Raw genomic sequence first — 27,416 nt, 5'->3', positions numbered from 1 at the left:
TGGTCTCTCAAGCCAAAACCAGACAGATTGGGCCACACATACATTCTCCTATCCTGGTATGTGCACAAAAGTTTCTCTGTGTTTTATGGAACAAGGACCAGGGATATCCATACTGAGAGTGTGTGCTGTTTCTGTGCCAAACAGGTAAGAGGTTGGGGAGGGGTCCAGCACCATCTCCAGCCAGAGCAGCATGAGCTGCTGCCTCATTTAATAGCCTTTCTCTGGATTTGGTGGTCACCCTCTTCTTGCAGTCCTGTATCTTTTCTGGATTTTTGAGGAAGATGTTTCTGTCAATTCTTGCTCATTGTTTGAAGCTTCTGTGGGGAAATCACTCCATGTTTTTTAAGGATAATTTTGCTGGGTATGGAATCCTTGGTTGAGAATTTGTTTCTTTAAGAACTTGGAATATATTATCCCACGTCTTCTGGCCTCACGTGTTTTTTGATGAGAAATCTTCTGTTAGTCATATTAGGGATTTTTATGCGACAGGTTGCTCTTTGCTGTTGTTTTTGAAAGTCTGTGTTAGATTTTTGATTTTGGCAATTTTGTTATATTGTGTCTTGGTTTATTTTTCATAGAGTCTGTCTTTCTTGGAGTTTGTTGAGCTTCCTATATGTCTCTATTTCACCAGATTTCAGAAGTTTTCAGCTCTTATTTCTTCAAATACTCTCTTTACCCCTTTCTCTCTTGTCCTTCTGGGACTGTAATAATGTGTATGTTGGTATGCTTGATGGTGTTCCAACAGGTCCCTCAGACTTTGTTCCTTGTTCTTCATTTTTCCCCCTTATGTTCCTCACAGTGAATAGTTTCTATTGTTTTGTCTTCAGTGTTGCTGATCCTTTCTTCTACCTGCTCAAGCCTGCTGTTAATTCCCATTAGTGAGTTTTTCATTTAAACTACTGTACTTTACAGCTGTAAAAATTCTGTTTGGTTACTTTTTTTGTCTCTGTATTTTGTTCGTACAGTTTTTTTTCTTAATTTCATTTAATTCTTAGTATGTAGATTCCTTTAGCTTGTTGATCTTATTTAAGACAGTTGATTTGAAGTCTGTAATTGTTTCAATGTATAAGCTCTCTCAAGGATGATTTCTTAAAAATGTTTTTTTTCCTTTCTTATGAATGAGTCATACTTGCCTGTTTCTTTGTGTGTTTTGTAATGTTTTGTTGAGAACTTGACGTTCTTAGCATTAAGTTGTTATAACTTTGGAAATATAGTTCTCCCACTCTTTGGGATTGCTTTAGTTTTTATGTTTTACTTGTTGAGGTTGGAGCTGTCTATTTATGACTTTTACAAACTATTTTTGGCTCCCAAATGGAAAATGGACATATAAATGTGAAAAATGAGATGCAAAAGGGAAAAAAATGTACTGCCTTTTAAAAACTCTTCTGCTGCTTTTGTCTAAGGAGTTTACTCTTTCAGCTTTATATGTCTCCAAAGTAAGAGACTTCTAAGTCAATTTAGGTTATAAGCCACAGACAGAGTATCTTCTATGGTAGAGATGTATTTCCTTATATTTCTGCTTATTGATTGGCTAGCTCTAGTCTGAGTTTACTTCACTAGTATAATGTTGCTGAAAGTTGCAAGAAGCACTCAACATATAAACAACCTGAATCTTTTCTGCTATTTCCCTTTAAGCTATATAGCCTTTCAAGATGGTAAGGCAGTGGTTTAACCAGTTGCATAACAAAGACAACCAGCTTTTCAGTCTTCACCTACCACTTTACCTTTAAGCCAGTGCTTTCTCATGAAGAGATTGAACTCAACATTTTGGTACCAAATTGTGTATTTGGATTAAGTGCCACCATTTGTGACCAAACAAAGGTAAAATTAAACTATCATGATGCGTCAAACATAATAATTTTTTCCTTACTCATGTAAAAGAAGTCCAGAGATAGGTAACATAGGGCTGGTGGTGTTCCATAGTGTTAGGGAATCAGTTTCTTTCTATTTTGTTGCCCTGCCATTCTCAACATGTGATTTATTATTCATAGTCTCTGATGACCCCTTATAGTACAGCCAATCTTATCTACCTTCAGCCAGCAGGAAGGAGGAGGGTCCAAACAGGAATGTGCCCAATTCCTTTAAGAATATTTCCTGGAAATCACACCTAATAATTTTACTTGTAGCACATTGGCCTGAATTCAATCATAAGAGTGCACCTAGCTATAAGGGAGGCAGGGAATTATAATCTCTATTCTGGCATGCCCTTAGCTAACTAAGATATTCTGTTTCTGTGTGTGCCAGTTTGAATCTGTGGTGTACCCCAGAAAAGCCTTCTCTTTTAATCCTCATTCAATATTGCTGGGTGGGAGCTTTTTGATTATCCATGGAGATGTGACCCACCAAATTATGAGTGGTAACTTTTCATTAGATGGGTTCCATGGAGATGTGTCTCCATTCATTGAAGGTGCGGTTGCTTACTGGAGCTCTTGAAGAGGGAACCATTTTGGGAAAAGCTTGAGAGCCCACAGAGCCAGAGCACTTTGGAGATCAAAAGAAAATGCCCCCAGGGGAGCTTCATGAAATAAGAAGCTTGGAGAGAAAGGTAGCAGACGTTGCTGTGGTCCCCATGTGTCTTTCCAGTTGAGATAGAAACCCTGAATGTCATTGGTTTTCTTGAACCAAGGTATCTTTCCCTAGATGCTGTAGCATGGACATATCTGTATAGCTTTGCTTTAATCTGGACATTTTTACAGCCTTACAGCTGTAAACTAGCAACTTAATAAATTTCCCTTCCTAAAAGCTGTTCCGTTTCTGGTATGTTGTGTTACAGCAACTTGCAAACTAGAATACTATGGAAGAAGGGAGAATAGATATTGGGTAGCAGCCTCATACAGTTCTTTTATTTCCTGCTAATTGTTGATTTCTGGTCTTTAAAAATGTTCATAATCTTTTCCTATTGTATTGTTTTCTTCATGACAACTAAGGTTTTTGAGTTCTTAGATTTATGTGGTTCTGTTCTTTTAGATATGGATCATCAGTGTCTTTTCTCCTTGATTCATTTAGTATTTTTCCATTTTAATATATGCATTCCATTTTAATATCTTCAGTATCAAATAAGATATTTGAAGATTTTCATGCTGGTATGCTTTTTACCTTTTGTTTCCTTGCTGTCCACACCATACTTATTGCCTTCACAAATACCTTCAAAATGCAAAGCACCAACCCCTGACTGCTGCCGCTGTGTTCTAGCATTTTATAAATGCTGTGGTAATTGCTCTTGGATGTAATTAAATGTGGAAACTCCTGCAGTGCTTTGGAGAACAATTTGTTGTTATTTGCCTTGTTTGGGAAATGGATGCCTTTGCCTCTGCTCCCATATCACTCTATTTTAAAGTTTTAAATATAGTTGAAATTGTATTTACTATGTTCATTACATCTTACTTCATCAGAAATTCTCAGCACCTTTTCAGAAATATTAATTAGCTCAGAAAAATACTATTTGAAGCACAGGACTCTCAGAAGGAAAAAAATAATAAGCCATGACTTTAGTAGCTGTTTTTATATAAATTGTCAAAGTTCATTGTGTTCCAGAAGTTCTAGCTTGATTGAAGGGTTTAATGACCTTGAGAAACTTAAACTGCATTTTTAAGCACAAGCTCTGCTCAGTATTCCATGAGGGTAACTGGAAGAGCCTATGCTTTTATATGGGAACTGATCTCACCAGAGTGGATTAGTTTAATTAACGAGCTAGCTTTTACAGTTAAAGTGTAATCAGAAGAGTAATTCATGAACATGTTAGTCATTACCTCAGTGTTTTAGCTCTGAATGCTGCAGTGCTGTCATCACTGTTGGCATTGTCCTCAGAATCCTAATAGGTACTTAGGAGCTATAGGCCTAACCTGTTCTTGTTGACCCACAGGAGCTCTACAGTTTTGAATAAACACTTTTCTCTGAGTGTGTGTTGCTGTATTCTAATGTTCCCCAAAAATGGTGACAGTTTCTCTTTTTTCTTTTCTTTTTTTTGATGACAAGATACTTCATTCACATTATTTAAAAATATTTGATCAAGAAATTTAAAAAATACTCATGGTTTCTTTTGCAAAGTGGGAGCATTTTCTTGAGATGTGGAGAGTGAGCTCATTGGGAATCCTGATGATATGAGGCTTCTGGTGCTGGGAATTTGGGCTTCTCTTTAAATGCTCCTTTGTAGTGTGGAAACAAAGCACAATATTGTAAATGTTTTCCTTTCCCCCCAACTGCTGCCTGTCTTCATCCAGGGTGAGGTTTGTCTCAACAAGTTTTTCATTCCATAGTTAATATGTTAAAAAATAACTTGTCTTTCTCATATTATTCATATCTGGGCAGGACCATGATGGCAGATTTTCTGTACCATGGCCAGACAGCATTTCAGGTTGCCTAGGCCCCATCTTTCTTCAGTGTTTCCTTAGTTCTGTCCTCCGCCTCATCTGCGTGTGTTGGAATATAGGGTTTCAGTGTAAGAATGGAAAATTTCTGAAGAATTCTTACCTTGGAAATTGTCTCAGTGAATTACGTAATTTGTGTAGGTAAGTACACAAAATGTATTCAGATGATATTTAAATTTAGGTCTTTTATGTGTGACCTGTGGATCTCTAAATATCCGAAGAAGAAATCTCTAAGAGACAAAAAGATTTTCACATTTAAAAATTATAACACATTCGAACACCATTACAGAGGGTTTGGGAATCATAAGAAAAGCATACCTGTAGTGTTTGGAAACATGAATATAATTCAAGGAATGTATTAAAGTCATCTTGCCAAAAATAGTGCTCCAAATGAAATCAGAAAGAAAGATAGACAATAAAGACTGAGATGGTATTATCTAGGAATGTCTGGAGTGTATAATGATAGTGACTAAATGTACAAATTAAAAAATGTTTTTGCATGAGGAAAAACGAAGGAATGTCATTACTGCACAGTGTTGAAAATAGATGGTAATTAATATTTTAAAATTTTAACTTATGTGTGAGACTAAAGCAAAAAATGTTTATTTGGTACAAAATTTATATTTTGACTAGTGCAGTTCCTAATATAACTTATGTGGACAGCTTAAGTGAACACCATAAATACATGGAACCTTGAGTAGGGCATAAGATTTTGTAAGGTTTGTCCAGAGTGATGCCTTAGTAAATCCCAGAGTGATTTGAACAGTGGGTAAAAAAGTATTGAATGGTGAGAAATGTGAGAATGGTGAGAAAGGGGGAAAATTCAACTTCCCCTAAGTGGAGAATTCTTGATATTCTCACAAGCAGTGGGGAAAATCAAAGCAATTGGCTGAGTCCCCAATCTTGGGGGTTGCTCATATGAAACTTAACCCCACAAACGATAGGTCAAGCCTACTTAAAATTAGGCCTCAGAGTCACCCCCAAGAGAACCTCTTTTGTTGCTCAGATGTGGCCTCTCTCTCTCCAGCCAACATAACAAGCAAACTCACCACCCTCCCCCTGTCTACATGGGACATGACTCCCAGGGGTACGGACCTTCCTGACAATGTGGGACAGAAATCTTAGATTGAGCTGGAACTCAACATCGTGGGATTGAGAAAACCTTCTTGACCAAAAGGAGGAAGAGCAAAATGAAACAAAATAAAGTGTCAGTGGCTGAGAGATTCCAAACCATGTTGAGAGGTTATCCTGGAGGTTATTCTTATGCATTAAATAGATATCACCTTGTTAGTCAAGATGTAATGGAGAGGCTGGAGGGAACTGCCTGAAAATGTGTTCCAGTAGCCATGTTTCTTGAAGATGATTGTATAATGATATAGCTTTCACAATGTAACTATGTGATTGTGAAAACCTTGTGTCTGAGGCTCCTTTTATCTACCTTATCAACAGATGGGTAAAACATATGGAATAAAAGTAAATAATAGGGAGAACAAATGTTAAAATAAATTTAGTAGATTGAAATGCTAGTGATCAATGAAAGGGAGGGGTAAGGGGTATGGAATATATGAATTTTTTTCTGTTGTCTTTTTATTTCTTTTTTCTGATTTAGGCAAATGTTCTAAGAAATGATCATGATGATGAATATGCAACTATGTGATGATATTGTGAATAACTGATTACATATGTAGAACGGAATGATCATATGTTAAGAATATTTGTGTTTATTTGTTGTTATATTAAAAAAAAAAAGATGATGTGCTCAGCAGCCCAGATGGGGGCTCCTCCCAGCAGAGTGAGGCTGGGCCCACTGCATTTCCTGATTTGTTTGCTTAGTGTCAATGGGGGTGGTTATTAGCAGCTCAAATTCTAGAAAGAGGATGTGGTGTTTGAGTCCCAGTGCTGCCCCTCTAGCTGCATGACTTGAGAAAGTCCCTCATTTTCTTCTCTAGAAAATAGGAGTGTCTTCCTCACTGATGGCAAGTTCTCCTGTCAGAGCCTGTTTTAGTATGTGATATACCAGAAATGAAAAGTCTTTTTTAAAAGGGAACCTATGAAAGTGGACATCTTGTGGCTCTGTTATGTGCACGAGCCTTGTAAGGCCAGGGAGGCACCAGCTGCCATGCAGGAAGGAGGCCCTGGCTCATCTGTGTCGGTGTCTGGCAGAACTGATGTGAGATGAAGATATACTCCTTCCCTGCTGCCCTGATAATCAAGAGCTTTGGCCAGATATTTGAGTACACACCAAGATAGTGCAGAGCCAGACAAAAAGCACAGACTATGGCACTGAAATAGATTAATAAGGAACTTAGTGATTTGGCCCATGACCCCCCCCCCCCCCCAGTACAATGTTTTCAGGCCCAGTTGGTGATGATATGTTTCATTGGTAAGCCACAATTATGTGACATAATGACAACTCATATCAAGGCAGTGTATTCTTTTTGACAATTGATTTTCCTGCAGACTACCCCTTCAAACCATCTAAGTTGCATTTACAATAAGAATTTTCATCCAAATATTAACAGTAATGGCAGCATTTGTCTTGATATTCTAAGATCATAGTGGTCTCCTGCTTTAACTGTTTCTAAAGTTTTTTTGTCCATTTGATCACTGCTCTGTGATCTGAACCTAAATGACCCCCTAGTGCCAGAGATTGCATGGATCTATAAAACAGACAGAGATAAGTACAACAGAATATCTCAGGAATGGACTCAGAAGTATGCCATGTGATGCTACCTTAAAGTCAGAATAACCTACATTGTAGCTGGAATAAACTTTAAATTACTGTTCCTGTTTTGATTTTCTTATCTGGTTGCTCCCCTGTCAAATGTCATCTTTTTAAATTTGATTTTTTGTTTACCTCCCTCTGTTCATTCACATGCTCATCTGAGAAGACAAATTAAGTTCTTCTAGCTTTGGACAATAACTGCTTTTGGAAACTGTAAAGTAGTCACAAGAGAACAATTGACAAGACCCAGAGATTTTAAAAATGTGGAGCATGTGTATTATGTGGCCAATGTCTTCACTATAACTTGGTTATGAGACTATAACCATTCCACACTTCTCTAACATGCTGAAGGAGTCATCTGAAGGGGAGGGAGATGGATGTTCAATTGCCACATCAAAGGAAACAGCATTACTTTATAGCAGCATCCATTCTTTTTAAGCCTTCCACTGTTAGAAATTTGAGGATACATGACATACTTTATACTCATGATTGGAGAGTATAAAGTGACTGGAGAATTGGTATTGAATTTATAGCATCAGCAGAACAGAAAATGTGATGTATTTTATGCATGTCAATAAAGAAATTACCTATTCTTGTTCTACAGAGAATGAAAATTGGAAGTCAAATACCCTTTGTATTCTAAAGTAGCCTCTCAAACAGTTTGTAATTTTCATTTAAATTGTTAGGAAGCTTGGCACTATTAGTTAATCCATCTTCCAATACACTTTTTGATATAGCACTGAATAAATGATGCAAGTTGTCAATGGCTGAGTGACCAATTAATAGCTCTGCTAGTAATTGATTTATTTTTCTTCAATAAAGTTGCATAAACAAAAAAAAACAATATATATATATATACATATATGCTCTAAATTTCAAGGAGCCTTTTCTTCCTAAGGGAGGGATTTAAGGACAATTGTCAAAGTTCTGTTTGCAATGTTTACAACAAAATACTATTTTGTACTTAAATTGTCTATACTGTTCAGAATAATTTACCATAAGACCCTTCAAGATAATAGGATGGATAGTAGTAGTTTTTATTGTATAGAGTGACTTGCTCACAGTCATGTCACTAACCTTAGTGATATTATGTATTAAGATACAGGGCACATACAACTTTTTTCCAAAACAGCAGTATTGTTACTTTAGGTCCATGCAGAATAGTAAATTATACCAAATTCAAAGTCAGGCAGCAGGCTAAAGTGAACAAGCCCCTTTACAATCTGATCCCTTAACAGCTGCCAAAGTGATAGTTTAACAACAAATCTCAGGTCATAATATTCTACTACTTAAAACTTCCCAGTGGCATCCAGTTGTTCTTTGAGTATTCTTCTCTACCTTCCTCTCTGCTCTCTGGCCACGCTGATCTTTCAGTTCCTTGAATTTGCCAAGCTCATTCCTACCTCATGGTGTTTGAACTTGCACACGTTGTTTCTTCTACGTGCTGGCTGCTGCTTGTCACATTAAGGCATTTAGATTTTGTAGTGGGTAAGGGCATGGGCTCTGAAGCCCACTTGTCCAGGGTAAAATCCCAGCTCTGCCACTAACAGATCATGTGACTGTGGACAAGTTATTTAACTTCTTGGTGCTACAGTTTCCCCAACTTAGAAAAAAAGTATATATGTATATATATAAATACCTCTTAACGTTGTGAAGATTGCATACATACACATAAAGTGCCTTATACATAATAACTGCTCAGATGTTGCCTATTATTGAAATTTTAGCTCAGTCATCACCTCTTCATTGAGACCTATCTTATTCTAAATTGACCACCCTGCCCCTAGGCACATAACACTTAAAATTACCTGAAATTATTTTGTTATATATGTTTTTAAACTTCTATTTTTATATGTCTTTGCCACTATAATGTAAGCTTCATGAAAACAGGGATATATTCTGTTGCATTCCCAGTGCCTGATACACATGTTGATTGAATTAATGAAAATCATATCCACACCAGAGGTAATCTTAGGTGACTTAAGACTGAAAGACTGAGCAGTTTGTGTTGCTCAGTTAAGGGGAATGTTCCCATGTGTACCCTACACCATTTGATAATGCTATAAGCTATGAATAACTGACAGGGCTTGTGAGAGTAGTGGTGTAGAGAGATAGTCATGTGAAAACGGGTTGGGCCTGGGGATAAAATACATATTTTACTTTTTATTCTGATTTTATTTGTGGCTGGTTCCAGCTGGTGAGTTCATATCCCTTTACATAAGCCATTGGGCTTACTTATGTCTTTTAACTTTGGAGACAGCTGGTTGCCCCTCAGCATTATAAAGTTACAGCTTTATTGAGCTTCTTCTAAAATAGTTAGTAGAAAGTGCTGATATGTAACTGGATACTGAGCTGTATATGATTATTTTAGGAGTCAGAGGGTTGTTCTAAGATCCAAAGCAGGCAATCTGAGACTAGGAATTCCTGCATTATCAACTGAGTCAGGTTTGATAGCAATTTATCATTCCCTTATATCTATTCCTCTACTTCTTTCTCATATTCTACTTTTTTCTGTCATTTTCTTCATATTCTTGTATTCTCTTTTTGTCATTCTACCTTAATTTGCCTAATTACCTAATTTAATTTAATTTGTGTAATGTACTTAACAGAGACTGAAATGGGATTGGGTGGCTTTTGGCTTGGTCCTGACATCCAAAATCAGATTTATCATCTCTACACATAAAATTCCTTCTCCTGTTTTATCCCTGTTTCTTTTGGTGGAATCATCATTTTTGTAGTCACTTTGACTTAAACATTGGAGTCATTTCTAACCACCTCCCCATCCCCCACAACCAAACACAAACATATCCCATCTCATGTAAATCCTGTCTCATTCATTCAGCATTAACTCAGCAAAGTTGAGTTCCTGGTGTATGCCAGATACTATTTCTAGGTTATGGGGCAGTTAAATTCTTTCTACCTTAATTACCCTAGTTCAGGATCTCAACACTTTATACTTTGCCTAATGATGTAGTTTTGTAACTTTCTTCCCCATGTGATGTTCTTCCTTTCCAATCCAGCATATACTCCACTACCAGCTTAAGTTCTCCAAAGCATTATTTGATCATGCCACTCCCTACTTCCTAGAGTTTAAGGTTCCCTGCAAGCTAGACTCAGCTTGCTATTCCAGGTATATTTCATGTAACTTCTGTACTTGAACCATGTGATGTGCCGAATGGTATTTCCCTTTTGGAGCATACCCTGTACTTTCTGACATCCATGGTTTTGTTCATGCTGTTCTGTCTCCTGACAGGATTTAAGCTGTCGAAGAGCAGGAATTTTGTTTTGTTCACTGTAATACCCCAAAACCTATAATAGTGCTTGGCATAAACTAGGCATTCAATATTTATCAAAAGAATGAATGAAAAAAGAAAGAATAAAATATGAGTGAGTTCTATTCATTTTTAAAAGCTATTCTCAAAGATTAATGTAACTTCTCTCAGGAAGCCCTTTGTGATACTTCTGTGTATTTCTATTTAAACATAGAGAGCTACCTGTGAGAACCCTTTGCCCTCTTTTTTCTGTATCTGTACTGACTTTGATTATATTTATGATGTAGTTGCTGTGAAGTTGATAATAAATAAATCAACAAGTATTTATTGAATTTCTATTCTGTGTCAAATTCTATAAATAGGTATTTGAGATGAAAAGAGAGTGGAGGACATTCCTTTTCCTCAGTGAACTTACGTTCTAGTGGAGGGATTCATACATTATAATAGTAATAAAAGTAAGCAATGATAGAAGCAAGTCTGAGATTTTGTGGAATCCAAGACTCTTGGGAGAGAATGGATAATAGGAAGAAGGGGTAAGGTTAAGAAAGGGAGACAATTCTAAGCAGTCACAAGTAGAGAAAGTTTATTTTGGTATTCACCTCCATGTTTCTAAATGTTTGTATACTATAGTTTCTTGATTCAACAATTTTAGATGTTTTCTGTTGACTGCCTATTGTAGTAGAAAAGTTTTCCATTCTGTTATTACTCCTTTTCTGTCATTCTCCCATTGAGTTCAAATTACAATTTCATACTCCATATTCAGTGTTAACATTATTATGAATATGAAAATATTATTCACTGCTTAGACAAATATATTATTTTTCCTCTTTTTCATATCTTGTACGTTTTTTTTTCCTAGAGCTGATAATTGCCTCACTTAAAACTTTTAAAATTTCTTTATAAATGTAATTTGTTATGTTCTTTTCCCCCCTGGAACCCCTTGTCCTCTTGCTGAAATCTGGACTCACTGCCTTTTAGTTTCCAATGTTGTTGTTGAGAAGTGTGATGCCATTTATATATCTCACAATTTTGTGGATGAGGAATTTGGGCAGGGCCCAGCTTGGCAGTTTTTCTACTCCACATGGTATTAACTTAGGTCCACATAGTGTTAACTGGTAGTATTCAGCAAGTTCCTGAACTTGTCTGAAAGGTCAAAGAGGGCTTTGCTTATATGCCCTGCACCTTGGTGAGGATATGTGGAAGTTTGGATTCAGCTGGATCTCTTGTCCTTTCTGTATAAACTTGGTTGGGACCTCTTCTTATGTTTTCTCTAGCATGGTAGTTGGACTTCTTTCTCGACAGAAGCTTTACAGTCTTCTAAAAGTCTAGCTCTGGACAGATATTTGCACACTCATGTCAATTGCTTTTATTCACAATTGTCGAGAGATGGTAGCAGCTCAATTTCTATCAACTGATAAATGGATAAACAGAATGTGGTATAAATATACAATGCACTATTATTCAGCTGTAAAAAGGAAAGAAGTCTGATACATGAGACAATATGGATGAACCTTGAAGATGTTACATTGAGTGAAATAAGCTAGACACAAAAAGACAAATATAGTATGATCTCTCTGATATGAAATAATGAGAATAAGCCAACTTAATAGAGCCAGAATCTCGAATAAAAGTTCTAGATTCAGGGGCCATGTTTGGGGTAGGGATTAGGGAAATAAAGCTTAAATATTGAGTTTCAATTTGGAATGATAGAAAGGTTCTGGTAATGGATGGTGGTGATGGTAGTACAACATTGTGAACGTAATTTAACAGCACTGAATAATGTATTTGAATGTGGTTAAAAGGGGAAATTTTAGGTTGTTTACATGTTACTAGAAAAAATTCTTAAAGTCATAGGACTATACAATACAGACAATGTACCCTACTGCAAACCATGGACTGTAGTTTAATATTACAGTTAGGAAAAAGGGCTTTCATCAGTTGTAACAGATGTTCCCCACAATGCAAGGTGTTAATAATAGGGTGGTATATAGGGATCTTGTATTTTATGCATAATTATTCTGTGTAAACCCACAGCTTCTCTGACTTAATAAATAAAAGAAGGAAGGAAAGAAAAGTGAAAATCGGTCTTCAGCTAAAAGAAAACAGCTAAAAGAAAACTCATTAATTGAAGCGGGAAAAACAAAGATTCACAGGAATCATACCATTTTCAGAAGAACCATACTGTTTGTGTGAAACCAACTTTTTGTCATGGAGCATAAAAAAGAATCCTGCTAATGTGTACTTATTAGAGTTATCAGCTGTCTGAGCTTTTCCTTTTCTCTAACACATTTTGTACTGTTGCTTCTAGTTAAATATCTTGCTCTATACCAGCAGAAGGCTTGTCGGAAGGGTAGTGGGTTGGAGAAAAGATGAGGTAGAATTAGGCTAGCAAGAGAAAGGATGCAGATGAATCGTGGGTGATGACCCTGCCCCCATGATGTTTTTATCCTGGCTAACCTATCATATGTGAATCAGCAGTTAAGAAATCGGAGTTGGTAATCCTTTGATGAAAAAGAATGTTTGATCATGGACTGTAGAATTGTGAATTCACAACACTAAAATATGAGTTTTTTTTCTTTTGGTTTTAAAAATTACTTTTACCATTAGAACATTTCTGAAAGTTTATTGTTTCAGATATAAGGAAAGATATAAGGAAACATTTTGTGTGTTTGTGCTGTATTGTGGGGGTCATATTTTATTCTTTTTCCATATGACTATCCTGTTATTACAGTACCATTTGTTGATTTAAAAAAAATTTTTTTTTTGGAGTGGGGATGTGCACAGGCCAAGAATCAAACTGGGGTCTCCTGCATGACAGACAAACAAGATTTCTACCACTGAGCTACCCTTGCACTCCCTGGAAACATTTTAATTTTGCCAAATTATATGACATAATCTGAGATAAACAATATTATCTATAAGAATTTTTTCATGCAAATTTAACAGAAAGTAATATATTAGGGGTGTTCAGGAATTAGTAGAGAGGATTTAATCCATTATGGCTATAGCTCATCATTTTTTGATGTTATTCTCTGGATTGTCATAGTTTACTGAGACTTTCTCCTATGGGCTGTTTCAAAATTAATACAGAGTATGGCATACTTTGGTCACATGTGGGTTCAATTTCAGATCACTGCAATGAAGCAAATATTGCAATAAAGTGAGTCACACAAATTTTTTTGTTTTTCAGTGCATTTAAAGGTTATATTTACATTGTACTGTAGCTATTAAGTATGTAATAAGCTTATGTCTTTAAAAAATGCACATACTTTAATTAACAGCACTTTATTGCCAAAAATGCTGACCATCATCTGATCCTTCAGCAAGTTGTGATATTTTTGCTGGTGAAGGTTCTTGCCTCCATTCTGATGGTTGCTAACTGATCTGGGTGGTGGTTGCTGAAGATTGGGTCAGCTGTGACAATTTCTTAAAACAACAACAAGGAAGTTTACTGCATTGAATGACTGTTCTTTTCGATGTTCTCTGATGGTATATTACCCACAGCAGAACTTCTTTCAAAATTAGAGTCAGTCCTTTAAAACCCTATTGTTGCTTTATCAACTAAGTTTATGTAATATGGTAAATCCTTTGATGCCATTACAATAATGTTCACAGCATCTTCACCAGAAGTAGATTTCATCTCAAGAAACCACTCTTCTTTGCTCATCCATAAGAAGCAACTCCTCATCTGTTAAAGTTTTATCATGAGATTACAGCAATTCAGTCCCATCTTCAGGTTTCACTTCTAATTCCAGTTCTCTTCTAATTCCAGCATGTCTGCAGTTAGTTCCTCTACTATAGTTTTGAACCCCTAAAAATCATCTGTGAGAGTTAGAATCAACTTCTTCCAAACTCTTGTTATTGTTGATATTTTGTCCTTCTTCCATGAATCATGAATGTTCTTCATGGTATCTAGAATGGTGAATTCTTTCCAGAGAGTTTTCAATTTACTTTCCCCAGATCATTATAGGAATCACTATCTGTGGTAGCTATTAGTCTTATGAAATGCGTGTCCTCAAATAATGAGACTTGAAAGTTGAAATTACTTCTTGATCCATGGGCTGCAGAATGGCTGTTGTGTTAGCAGGCACGAAAACAACATTAATCTTGTACATCCCTGTCAGAGCTTGTAGATGAACAGGTGCGTTGTCAAAGAGCAGTAGTATTTTGAGAGGAATCTTTTTTTCTGAGCAGTAAATCTCAACAGTGGGCTTAAGATATTCAGTAAATTTGTTGTAAGCAGATGTACTTTCATCCAGGCCTTGTTGTTCTGTTTATAGAACACAGGTAGTATGGATTTAGAGTAATTCTTAAGAGCCCTAGGGTTTTCAGAATGGTAAATGAGCATTGTCTTCACCTTAAAGTCATCAGCTGCATTACCTCCTAATAAGAGATTCAGCCTGTCCTTTGAAACTTGGAAGTCAGGCATTAACTTCTCCTCTCTAGCTTTGAAAGTGCTAGATGGTGTCTTCTTCCAATATAAAGCTGTTTTGTTTACACTGAAAATCTGTTGTTTAGTGTAGCCACCTTCATCAATTATCTTAGCTAGATCTTCTGAATATCTTGGAGCAGCTTCTACATCAGCACTTTTATGTTACAGAGATGGCATCTTTTCCTTAACCCTCTTGAACCAATGTCTGCTAGCTTCAACCTTTTTTCTTCAGCTTCCTTACCTCTTTTAGCCTCAGAGAACTGAAGAGAGTTAGGTCCTTGCTCTGGATTAGACTTTGGCTTAAGGGAATGTTGTGGCTAGTTTGATTTTCTATCCAGATCACTAAAACTTTTTCTGTATCAGCAATAAGGCTATTTCATTTTCACTGGAGTAGTGCTTTTAATTTCCTTCAAGAAGTTTTCCTTTGCATTCACAACTTGGCTAACTGTTGGTGTGTAAGATGCCAATAAGCATGTTGACATGCCTTCCTCACTAAGCTTAATCATTTCTAGCTTTTGATTTCAAGTGAGAGATGTGTGACTCTTTCTTTCACTGAACACTTAGAATCCATTGTAGGGTTATTAATGGCCTAATTTTAATATTGTTGAGTGTCAGGGAATAGGGAGGCCCAGGTAGAGGGAGAGTCATGGGGAACGTCCAGTTGGTGGAGCAGTCAGAACACACACATTTATTTGTCAATTTAGTTTGTCAACTTCTATTGCAAGGTTCATGATGCCCCAAAATAATTGCAATAGTAACATCAAAGATCACTGATTATGTATCACCATAGCAGATATAATAATAATGAAACTTTATGTAATTTCTTCAAGCCCTTAATAATCCTATAAATTCAGACTTTGATCAACTACTAAAGTATTTAAATTCTAAATGAAACACTCACTAAAATAATTTTTCAAATTCTCTTCAAATTTTGTCCTTGCATTCTGAACACTGGCAGGTGCAGTCATGACCTAAATCACTACAGAATTTGATATATCTTCTTTATTCTTTTAAAAAAGGTAAGTATTATAAGAAATATCACTTTCTTAAACTTCTTCATTTTATCTTCATACCTACTGCTAGAGATGGGTTGGCTTTATTTTGGGAGCCATTTTTTACAATAACTATTTTCCAGAAGTACTGCTTATGTGCACTAAATGCATAATAGAATCACAGACTATTTTAGTTTCCCAGCTGCTAAAACAAATACCAGATAGTGAGCAGGCTGAAACGATAAGAATTTATTGGCTCACTGTTTTGAGCCTAAGAGAAGTCCACAATTGAGGCGTCAGCAAGACAGTGCTTTTCCCCCCAAAGAATGGCATTCTGGGGCTGACTGCCGATAATGCTCATTCCTTGGTTTTTGTCTTCTTCGATCTCTTTCAGGTCCCCTGACTTACCGTTTCTGGCTGTGCTCTCTCTCTCTCTCTCTCTCTCTCTCTCACACACACACACACACACACACACTCTCTCTCTCTCTCTCTCTCTCACACTCTCTCTCTCTCTCTCACACACTCTCTCTCTCTCTCTCTCTCTCTCTCTCTCACTTTGTCTATAAAGGATTCCAGTCATCTGGATTAAAGTCCAACCTGATTGAGTTGGGCCACACCTTAACTGACCTAACATCTTGGAGAGATCTTAATTGTAGTGGTTCTACATCCCTTGAATGTGGAACAAGACTAATAATAATATGTCCAAATTTGGTTTATACAATTCACTCCTCCACACAGATGCCTGAAGTTTAAATTCATGCCTCATTAGAAAAATCAGAATATTATGTTTTGGATCTTTGGTATCTCTTGGGAACTGGAAAAATGTGAATAGCAAATCTCTGAATCCCAGTGTAATTAACTAACTTGAAGTAATAAGAGGAAGGTTGTTCTGAATTAGTAAAAAGTAAATTAAAGAACAGTTTAAAAGATATATATCATGTTATTTTTTTCAAGTTCAGTGAAAGGGATAACCTAGTAAATTATTTTTTAAGCAGAGGTTTTGCTCCAGACCATTTTTAATGAAAAAAATTAAGTGTGAAATATTCAGTTATGTAGTAACATTCAATTTTTGGTCTCCTTTTTAATCATGTAAAGAGTTGTATGTTATGAGGCAGTATTTTAATTTTTTTTCTTAATCACGTAAACACTGTAAAATTGCTTGGCAGGCTTTTATTCATCCTTGACTCCCACCCCAAGTAGTATAAAATTCTACTTAATCCCACTGTAAATTGTATCGATTAATTAATCTGAAGTAATGGGGTTTTGCTGTTTAAGAACTTTTTACATGAAACTTTTTATATGTAGTACTTAAATGAAGTGAGGTTTGCTGATTCTTGTCTTTGACTTTCCTGGAACCCTCCTTGATATCATATTTTCCTTAAGACTTGCTTATTGTAGTCCCCAGGTTATATTTATGTATTTTTCATTTGTTTTTCTCTTTGTTCAGTCAACACATATATGAGTACATATTATGTGCAAATACTGTTTGCAGGTTCTAGCTAATTCATACATGGTTGTCACAGTTAAAATTGTTTCTAGAGGTGTGAACTCATATAATTCATAATGACTTAACTGTATTGAAAACCTGTTACTGTATGTGAAAATACTTTTCCTGGGTCCTAGAACTGAACTTTTGATACCATCTTTCTTCTCCTTTCATTTAGGAAAGAGTTTTTGTTTGTTTGTTTGTTTGCTTTATTTTTTTAAATGCATATCCCTTTACCATTATCCCTGTAGGGATTTGGGTAGAAGAATGGCACTGAGGACTGCTGTCCTGAGAAGGGTGAGTCACCAGGGGCCCTTGAATTTCATGAAATTCAAGTATTTTTAGTTTGAAAAGTCTGCTGGTAAGGAAAGCCAAGTAGAGCTTTCTGAGGTTGATGGCAAAAGAATACTGAGCTAGATGGATTAATACAATAGGTCAATTGATGTGTTCCCAAATACACGCACATGACTTACATGATCGTAAATCGTAGGCAAGACAGAAAACGATATTTGAAGGCTAGTTATGTTTTGGGTGTTTTTTTTTTTTTTTTTTAGCTGTTTGCTGAATTATAATTCCTAAAATTGTTCAAACCCTTAAAAGAAATCTTTTTCTTAATGTGTGTCCATACTGCCTCCTAAATTGCTGAATTCCTAAAATTTCCTTTTTTTTTTTTCTTTTAAATTTACTTCACTTAAGTCTTCTTCCAGTCTTTTTGGAATAGAGAATCCTTGTTAATATCTGTATTATTTTTAATTCTTAATGTCACCTCCCATTTTCTTAATTGCTCTTATCCAGATCTTTTCCAATCTAGTTTATGTTTTATAAGTATGTCAACCAGAACTTCAGTCAGGTTTGAGTATATTGTAGCTTTACATGAAGGTAGATTGTGATGATCTTTTTAGTTTTCATTGACTTTTCTCATGGCTTTCAAATATTTTGTTGTCTTCTTCATATGAAGCACATTAAACTAAAATCTTCCCTGAACTCTGCAGGAAACTCCCAGGTCCCTTTTCTAGATCAAAAATGAAACTTTTTTATAAAAGCAATGCAAGTGGTATTTCTATTTTATTTTATTTTTGGTAGAGGAAATTTGGGAGCTACGAGAAAATATGAAGAAATTTTCATAGGCCTATACTTCCTTATAGTCTTTTTTCTCTGTATAATATTTCTACATATGAGTATGCAGTTTAAAAATCTTACTTTTTTTTAAACTTAACTTTAGAATAAACATTTTCCACATTTTAAAGGCTTCATAAAAATCATTCATCGTGAATGAATAAGTTCTTAATTCGCTTAACTGTTAATTCCCATGTTGTTAAAGAGACCTTCATGTTATATGTATTCTTTGATGTCTTAGAAGACCTTAAAGTTTCTCATTTTCAGATGTTTTGTTTTTATATCCCATTCCTGGGTACTATAATTAAATATTCATGTGGATTAAAATATTTAGACTACTAGCCATCATCAGACAGACATCTTATTTCTTTATGAATTGTTTGGGGATTGTTTTCTTAAAGAACTTTACTCTCCTGGATTATGTTGGTATAGTGTATTTTAGTACTTTGTGGATGCTCATTAACTGTTAATGTTATTTTTCAATGTTGAAAGGGAACATTTATTTCATACCTGTTTCTCTTGACTGCCATATCCTTTTATCCCATTATATATGTCTGCTTTTATTTCAGTGGTATGTTATCTTCCTTGTGTGATCTAGTTGAGGTTGGTACCTAACTTGAAGTCTCATGCATTCTGGAGCTTTTATTAATGTAATAATGATGGTGGCTTACTTTACAAAGAGCTTTTATGGGTAATGGTAGTTTGCTTTTAATTTTTATAATATCAGTATTCAACACATACTCAGTGGAATAGTTTCTTTTTGGTGAAATCTGAACTTTTGTTTCTCCTTCCATTTTCAGGTTGCTGTCACGAAAGCCAAAGTGGATTTCTCCAGTGTGGTGTGCCTGCCCCCTTCCGTCATTGCTGTGAATGGGCTGGACGGAGGAGGGGCTGGCGAAAATGATGATGAGCCAGTGTTGGTATCCTTGTCTGCAGCCCCCAGCCCCCAGAGTGAAGCCGTTGCCAATGAGTTGCAGGAGCTCTCCCTGCAGCCCGAGCTGACCATAGGCCTACATCCCGGCAGGAGTCCCAATTTGCCTCCACTCAGTGAACGGAAGAATGGTGAGTGGGTATGGAATTATTGCATCGCCTGATTTGTACAGGGTGTTTACATTTATAATGTAGTAGAGCCCCACTTTATTTCGTGTCTCTAATTTATCTTCCTGTATCTGTGTCCTTTCCCCTCCCTACCTCTTCCATGAATTCATAAATTCAACAAATGTTTATTGAGCATCAGTGTATTATAAATTGTGTTAAAATTAGGGATTAAATGACAGTCAAGTCTCTGCCATCGGGGAACTTACTCCATCTTATTTTGTCAAAGTAATCTTTCAGAACCCTTTAGCTTAATATTTTTCAGTGACTGCCCTATGGGATAAAAGCAGAAACATTAAAAATTAATAAATTTCTTGATGTGTTTCATAAGGTTTTACAGAAACTGATCTGTTTCTGATTTTTTTTTTTAACTTTTTCACTTATCATTCCCCCATTCCTTGTCTTTGATCTAGTTTATTAAGCTACTTTTAGTACCATTTACAAACTGTGCACTCTTACCTCAAAAGTTTTTAAATAAAAGAAATTTGTTATGAAATATTTAAGATTAAAAAGGTACAAAGAATAATGTAACAAATACCCATGTACTTAAGTACCACTTAGCTCGTGTACTCTCCAGGCACGAATGCCTTCCCATCTTTTTCATCAGAGTTAGCTACTACCTTAAATTTGGTTATCTCATTGGCAAATATTTCTGCATGTTTTACTGCATATGTATATACTCCTAAGCAATATATAATATCATTTCTTGTGTTTTAATCTTGTGCATGTATGTGTATGGAGAACACAGAGAGAGAGAGAATTATATTCTTTTGTGTTCTTCTGCAACTTGTGTTTATTGCTAAATTTTTATTTTCCCTGTGGATTATAAAAAAGATAACCTGTGACTTCTACCACTTGGTGAGGGGCTTAGTTGATTTTGGGTGGTAGCTGCCAGCAGGACAGCTACATAGATGAGCATCCCCAAACAAAGAGAAAACTGAGGCTCAAAATGGCTACACACCTGGTCCAAGGCCATACAGTGTGTTTGCTAGAGTTCTAGTCTGAATTTTTAGGTCTTCTGTATATGTAGATAAAATCATGTTGTAGAGAACAGGAAGATGGCCAAGTATGGTGTGCTGACTTCACTGAAGCTCCATGGAACAGCAAGAATAGGGTTAAAAATAATAATAATAAAAAAATAAACGCCTGGGACTGCAGTTGAAATGGAAAGACTGGAATGGAGAGGGAAGGGTGTGTGTCCTCAACCATGAGCCCAGTGGAGGCAGGAGGCACACAGTGGGGGTGCAGGTCCCGAGGGAGCAGTTTGTTCCTCCACTCTGGCCAGCTCTTGCAGTATGCTTGAGAGGTCTTCCCTTGCAGCCCATGACCAGGGTTTCCCATGGGGAGCCTGGAGGGTGGCAGATGTTACTTCTCCTGTGTACGTGGACTGTTGGGTTGGTGCATGGTGCTGCTCCCCAACCCTAAGGTGCGTTGCCATGGATGCTTGGTTTTGGAGGAGACTGGGGGTACCTCCCCTCCCCTGAAGGAGGGGAGTATGCAGAGCAGAGTTCACCTGACAGCAGCTAGCAAGGGAGGCTCGTGGGTTTCCAGTCCTATTCCCCTTTACCCATGGAGCCCCAGGAATTTTGGGCATGTACAGATGGAGCTGAGGAAGCTGGCTAAGCTGCATGCTACCATCTCTTTTTTTCCCCTCTGGTACATGGGCCAGGAGTTGAACCCAGGTCTCCCATGTGACAGGTGAGCTTTCTACCACAGTGCAATTTGTGCACTCTTTTCTCTAGTTTTTAATAGATCCTCAAGTAATTTTTTTCTTTCTCTCTCTCTTTTTTTTATTTCTTTGGTGCATTGGCCAGAAGTTGAAACCAGGTCTCCTGTGTGACAGTTGGTTGTCCTGCTGCTTAATCTAAAAACTGTTAACTTGCGACTTATTAAATTCCCCTTATTAAAAGCCATTGCGTTTCTGTTATGTTGCATTCTGGCAGCTAGCAAACTAGAACAGGAACCTTCAATGCAAACTCAAGTAAATACAAAATTTAAGATAAGTAAAGGAAGAAAGGAAGGCAACTTTCAAAACAACCTTATCAAGATAGTCAAATGCCCCAGACTCAACAGAAGATCCAAAACAAGAGAAGATTGAGGCAGGTATGGCCCAGCTAAATGACCAAATGAAAAAACCTGAGGAAACACAGAATATGGAACAACTACTCAAGGATATTTATAAAGAAGTAAAGAATGTCAAGAAGATGCTATAAGAGCATAAAGAAGAATTTGAAATATTAAATAGAAATATAGCAGATCTCACAGAGATGAAAGATATAGTATACCTAATAAAAAATATACTAGAGACATACAACAACAGATTTGAAGAGGTGGCAGAAAGAATAAGCAAACTAGAAGACAGAATACCTGAACTAAAGCACACAGAAGAACAGATGGCAAGAAAGATGGAAGAAATGAAACTGGATCTCAGGGAAATGATGGATAACAAAAGGCACACAAGTATAAAAATCATCAGTTTCCCAGAATGAAAAGAGAATGTAAAGGACTAGGAAAGTTAGTTGAAGAGATAGTTGGAGAAAATTTCCAACACTTGTAAATGATATAAATATGTAAATCAAAGAGGCACAATGAACTTCAAATAGAATTCAAATTGGCCTACTCCAATACACATACTAATTAGACTGTCAAATATTGAAGAGAAGCACAAAGTCCTGAAAGCTGCATGGGAGAAGTGATCTACTGGATACAGGGGAAACCACATAAGACTGAGTTCAGACTACTCAACAGGCACCATGTAGGCAAGAAAGAATATATCATACCTCAACAGGAGGTATGATATATTTACTATCCTGAATAAGAAAGCCTTCCTCTAAGAATTCTTTGCCAGCTAAGTTGTCCTTTAAGATTGAGGGAGAGATTAAAATCTTCAAGATGAACAAAGACTGAGAGAATTAGCCAACAAGAGATCTGCCCTACAAGAAATACTAAAAGAAGTTATGTTGGTTGGTAAAAATAAAAAGACAGAGGAGGGAGGTCTGGAGGAGGGTACAGAATTGAAAAGTACCAGTAATGGTAATTCAAAGGATAAAAAGAGAGAGAGAAAAAAAAGTATATAGATCTGAGAAATAAAAATTAAAGGATAAGATGGTAGTTTACAGTAATAACTTTGAATGTCAATGGTCTAAATTGACCAATTAAAAGATACAAATTGGCAGAATAGATTAAAAAATATAGTTCATCTATATACTGTTTACATCTCTGGCCCAAGGACACAAACAGATTGAAAATGAAAGGATGGAGAAATTTTCTAGGCAAGCTGTAACCAAAAGAAAGCAGGAGTAGCTATACTAATATCAGATAAAATAGACTTTAAATGTATAGATGTCATAAGAGACAAAGAAGAGCACCACATTTTAATTAAAGGGCCAGTTCAACGAAAGAAATAACCATCATAAATGTCTATGCTTCTAATCAAGTTGCTCCAAAGCACATGAGGCAAACACCGGAAAACCTGAGAAGAATAAAATAAAATAGAAGAGAAAATCTGAAGGGAGCAATAGACATTTCAGCAGTAATAGTGGGAGACTTCAATATACCTCTCTCCTTTATAGATAGAACAACCAGACAGAGGATAACCAAGGAAATAGAAAACTTAATGTGATAAATGAATTAGACCTAATAGACATATATAGATAGTTATATCCCCAAACAATAGGATGTACATTTTTCTCCATTGCTGATGTAGCATTCTCCAGGATAGATCATGTGCTGGGGCACAAAACAGGTCTTTATATGTTTCATGAGTTTGAAATGATCTGAGGTACTTTCTCTGACCACAACTGAATGAAGCTGGAAATTAGTAATCACCAAAGAATCAGAACTTTCACAGATACATGGAAATTAAACAACACACTCTTATTTAAGTGGGTCAGAGGAGAAACTGCTAGGGAAATCGGTAAATATCTGGAGATAAATGAATATGAGAATAAAACATATCAAATATTATGAAATTCAGCAAAGGTAGTGCTGAGAGGGAAATTTATTGCCCCGAATGCTTATAAGAAGGAGCAAAAATTGAGGGCTTCACTGCTCATCTGGAGAAATTAGAGACAGTATATAGCAAACTAACCCCAAAGCAGATAGAATAAAGAGAAATAACAATGATTAAGCAGAAATAAATGAGCTGGAGGAAAAAGAAACAATAGAAAGAATCAACAAATCAAAAGGTGGTTATTTGAGAAAATCAATTAAAAAATCAATGGATTCCTAGCTTGGCTGACAAAGTAAAAAAGATAGAGGATGCAAACAAACAAAATCAGAAATGAGAGGAGGGTCATTACCACGGATCCTAAAGAAATATTTAAAAAATGATGAGAGAATTCTATGAATAACTACTATATGCCAAAAACACATGAACCACCTATACTGACTCAAGTAGAAATACAAGATCTCAGTAAACCAATTACAAGTAAGGAGATTCAGTCATCAAAAAAACTTCCTATAAAGAAAAGGCCAGGGCCAAACGGCTTCACAGGGAATTTTATCAAACTTTCCCAAAACCAATCAGCTCAAACTTTTCCAAAAAATTGAGGAAAAAGGAACTCTACCTAACTCATTTTATGAAGCTAACATCACTGTATGTCCAAACTGGATGAAGACGCTACAAGAAAAGAAAACTATAAGCCAGTCGTCCTAATGACCATAGATACAAAAATTCTCAACAGAATACTAGCAAATTGAACCCAACGACACAATAAAAGAAGTATACAGAGCAGGCCACGGTGGCTCAGCAGGCAGAGTTCTTGCCTGCCATGCTGGTGACCTGGGTTTGATTTCCGGTGCCTGCCCATGTAAAAAAAAAAAAGTTTAAAAAAAAACAATAAAAGAAGTATACATCATGACCAAGTGTTTATACTAGAAATGCAAAGATGTTTCAAGATAAGAAAATGTGTAATATAGCACAATAAAGATTGAAAAGGAAAATCACATGATAATCTCGATTGGTGCTGAAAAAGCATTTGACAAAATTAAACATTCTTTTCTGATAAAAATACTTGAAAAAATAGGAATCGAAGGTAACTTCCTGGGTATTGTAAAGGGCATATTTGAAAAACCCATATCCAGCATCATACTTACTGGTGAGAGATTGAAAGCATTCCCCCTAAGATTGGGAATGAAACAAGGATGCCCATTATCACCACTATTACTCAACATTGTGCTAGAAGTCCTAGCTAGAGCAATTAGGCAGGAGAAAGAAATAAAAGAAATATAAGAAAGGAAAAAATAAAACTTACATTATTTACAGATGGCCTGATGCTAAACTTGGAAACCCTGAGAAATCTATGACAAAGCTACTTGAGCTAATAAACAAATTCAGCAATGTGGCGGAATACAAGATTTGTGTACAAAAATCAGTAATGTTTCTATACACAAGAAATGACCTAACTGAGGAGACAATTAAGGAAAAAGTTCCATTCAAAATAACAACCCAAAGAATCAAGAATCTAGGAATAAGCTTAACCAAGGATGTCAAGGACTCATACATAGAAGACTACAAAATATTCTAAACGAAATCAAAGATTTTCCATAGATGGAAAGACATTCCATGCTCATGAAAAGGAAGTTTGAATGTCATTATGATGTCATTCTACCCAAATTGATCTACAGATTCAGTGTAATACTAATCAGAATGCCAATGTCCAACTTTGAAGACTTGGAAAAGATAGTTATCAAATTTATTTGGAAGGAAAGACCCCAAATAGCTAAAGATATCCTAAAAAGGAAGAGTGAAGTGGGAGACTAGCACTTCCTGATTTTTAAAAGTTACTATATAGCCACAGTGATCAAAACAGCATAGTACTGGCATAAAGATAGAAGTATTGACCAATGGTATGAAATCGAGAGTATGGAGATAGACCACCAAATGGTCAGTTGATCTTCAACAAAGCACCCAAATCCACCGAATGGAGACAGAATAGAATTTTCAGTAAATGGGCCTAGAAGAACTGGGTATCAGTAGCCAAAAGAATGAAAGAGGACTTCTCACTTACATGCTATATAAAAATTAATTCAACATGGATCAAAGACCTAAATAAAAGAGCCAGTACCATAAAACTCCTAGAAAAAAATGCAGGGCAGCATCTTCAAGACCTAGTAAAAAGGAGGAAGCTTCTTAAACAAAGGAAGCCAGACACAAAAGGATAGACACTGTAAGATTTCGGTGTTATGACTCTGGTGAAAGTAATCTCAGTGCTTTACACTGTGAAATACAGGGGACCTAGAGGTACACAGAAGCTAGAGACGTAGGAAAGGTTACCCAATGAGATTAAACTTACTTGTAAGTGAACAGGTAGTAGTGATGGTAGCTAATTAGTGGGGTTATAAGTAACGTTACCATATTGATGGTGAATATGATTGAAAGGGAATATATAATGCCACATATCCCATCGATTAACTCTGCAATTATAGATAAGTTCTCATATGAACTCCTTCAAAGGTTTGGTCTTCTACAAGAGTCAATAATAGAGTGGTATGGGGGAAAACTAATATTGTATGCTATGGCCTGTAGTTAACGGGAAGACAGCAACAGTATCACAGCAATATCAGGGGTATATAATTGAGGGGAAAGAACAAGAGATTAGGGCAGGTTTTGATTTGATATTTGGTGAGGCTGTGTTTATCAGTTCTTTGTTTCTTTGGACCATTGAAAATTGCCTAACAGTGAGAGTGCTGCTGATTATACAACCAGATGACATTGTTTGTTTATTTTGAATATTATCCATGATGCCCAGTGAATGGAGGGGGTTGAAGGGTACAATGATTGAGAATCCAAGAGGCGAACTGTGATACACACATACATACATACATGTATATATATATGTATGGCAGCAAAACAACCTTGGGAACAATGTATTGTGCAAAATAAGCCAGAAACAAAAAAAAGCTAATATGCTATGATCTCTTTTAGAAAATAGTTATAAAAATATTGAAGCCTAGACTATAAATCTTTTATAGCAGCTATACTTAATCCAAAGTGTATTTCTAAGATTCTGAGACACTGAGCAATATGTGTATAAGCTGGTGTTTCCCTGAAACTTTGAGTACTTATGTGACACCTAAGATTCTGAGCTAGAATTCTGCAGCTCTAGGAGTCAGCATTGGTGTATACACAGTAAGATGGTAAAGTAACCAAAGGAGAGATCAGGCTTCAGTTAGAGATAAAAATGAAGCTTATTTGCTTAGAAGTAAGGCAAATCAGAATACAAGGGAAATGATTGTGTATGTACTCTAGAGCTTTACCTACTGTATGAGACCAAATGTAGAAAGGTTTATTGTGTCTAGAACCCAAATTTTTTTGTAACACACAATTTAAATCAGCCTGTCTGGATAGCTCATTTAAACAGCCTAAACACATGGATCCCAGAATGGGAAATGAGGCCTTGTGATTCTGTAAAGCTTAATGTAATACCCAAAGACATCCCAGAACACAGTGGGCTCACAGTTAAGTACTGGTAGAGTCTGTTGAGGCCTGGAGAACAAATATGGAAATATTAAATTTTCCCATCTGGGAAACCCCTTGTACTCTCTCAAGCATTAGGGACTCCCAAGAAAATAGGCCAAGCCCTTGATTTTGAAACTTGACCTTACAAAACTTATTTCTGTAGTAGAGAAGTTAAGACTACCTATAATTATGTTTAAAAGTTGCTTCCAGGAAACCTCTTTGATTGCTCAGATGTGGCCTCTCTCTCTCTAAGCCCAACTCTGCAAGGAAAATCATTACCCTACCTCCTGCATGGGACATGATGTTCAGGGGTGAAAGTCTCCCTGATAACAGCTCACATGACTTTCAGGGTTGAACCTGGCCCTGGCACTGTGAGATTGACAATGCCTTTCAGACTAAAAAATGGAGAAGAAATATAGCAAAGTAAGGTATCAGTGGCTAGGAGATTCCAAATGAAGTCGAGAGGCTA

The 27,416-nt window shown here is 36.3% G+C and overlaps 1 protein-coding gene and 1 pseudogene across 12 annotated transcripts in view; both read left to right on the top strand.

Moving 5' to 3' along the window:
* The window catches only part of MRTFA (myocardin related transcription factor A), a 347,988-nt gene that overhangs the window by 129,810 nt on the left and 190,762 nt on the right, over positions 1-27,416 (top strand). For 5 of the 12 annotated variants that reach the window (XM_077168930.1, XM_077168924.1, XM_077168927.1 and 2 more), the window contains 3 exons: positions 15,755-15,815; positions 17,526-17,571; positions 19,191-19,452. In XM_077168930.1, the coding sequence (XP_077025045.1) occupies positions 17,542-17,571; positions 19,191-19,452 (292 nt within the window). In that variant the 5' untranslated portion in view covers positions 15,755-15,815; positions 17,526-17,541. The remainder of the gene's footprint in view (positions 1-15,754; positions 15,816-17,525; positions 17,572-19,190; positions 19,453-27,416) is intronic. The other 7 variants (XM_077168932.1, XM_077168922.1, XM_077168921.1 and 4 more) reach the window with 2 other exon arrangements.
* Positions 6,645-9,431, top strand: LOC143689574 (ubiquitin-conjugating enzyme E2 D3-like; annotated as a pseudogene).

Source organism: Tamandua tetradactyla, chromosome 7 (genome assembly GCF_023851605.1).
Source record: "Tamandua tetradactyla isolate mTamTet1 chromosome 7, mTamTet1.pri, whole genome shotgun sequence".
In the NCBI taxonomy this organism is placed as follows: Eukaryota; Metazoa; Chordata; class Mammalia; order Pilosa; family Myrmecophagidae; genus Tamandua; species Tamandua tetradactyla.
The sequence above is the reverse complement of the archived record's forward strand: the minus strand, read 5'-3'. Positions and strand labels throughout refer to the sequence as shown.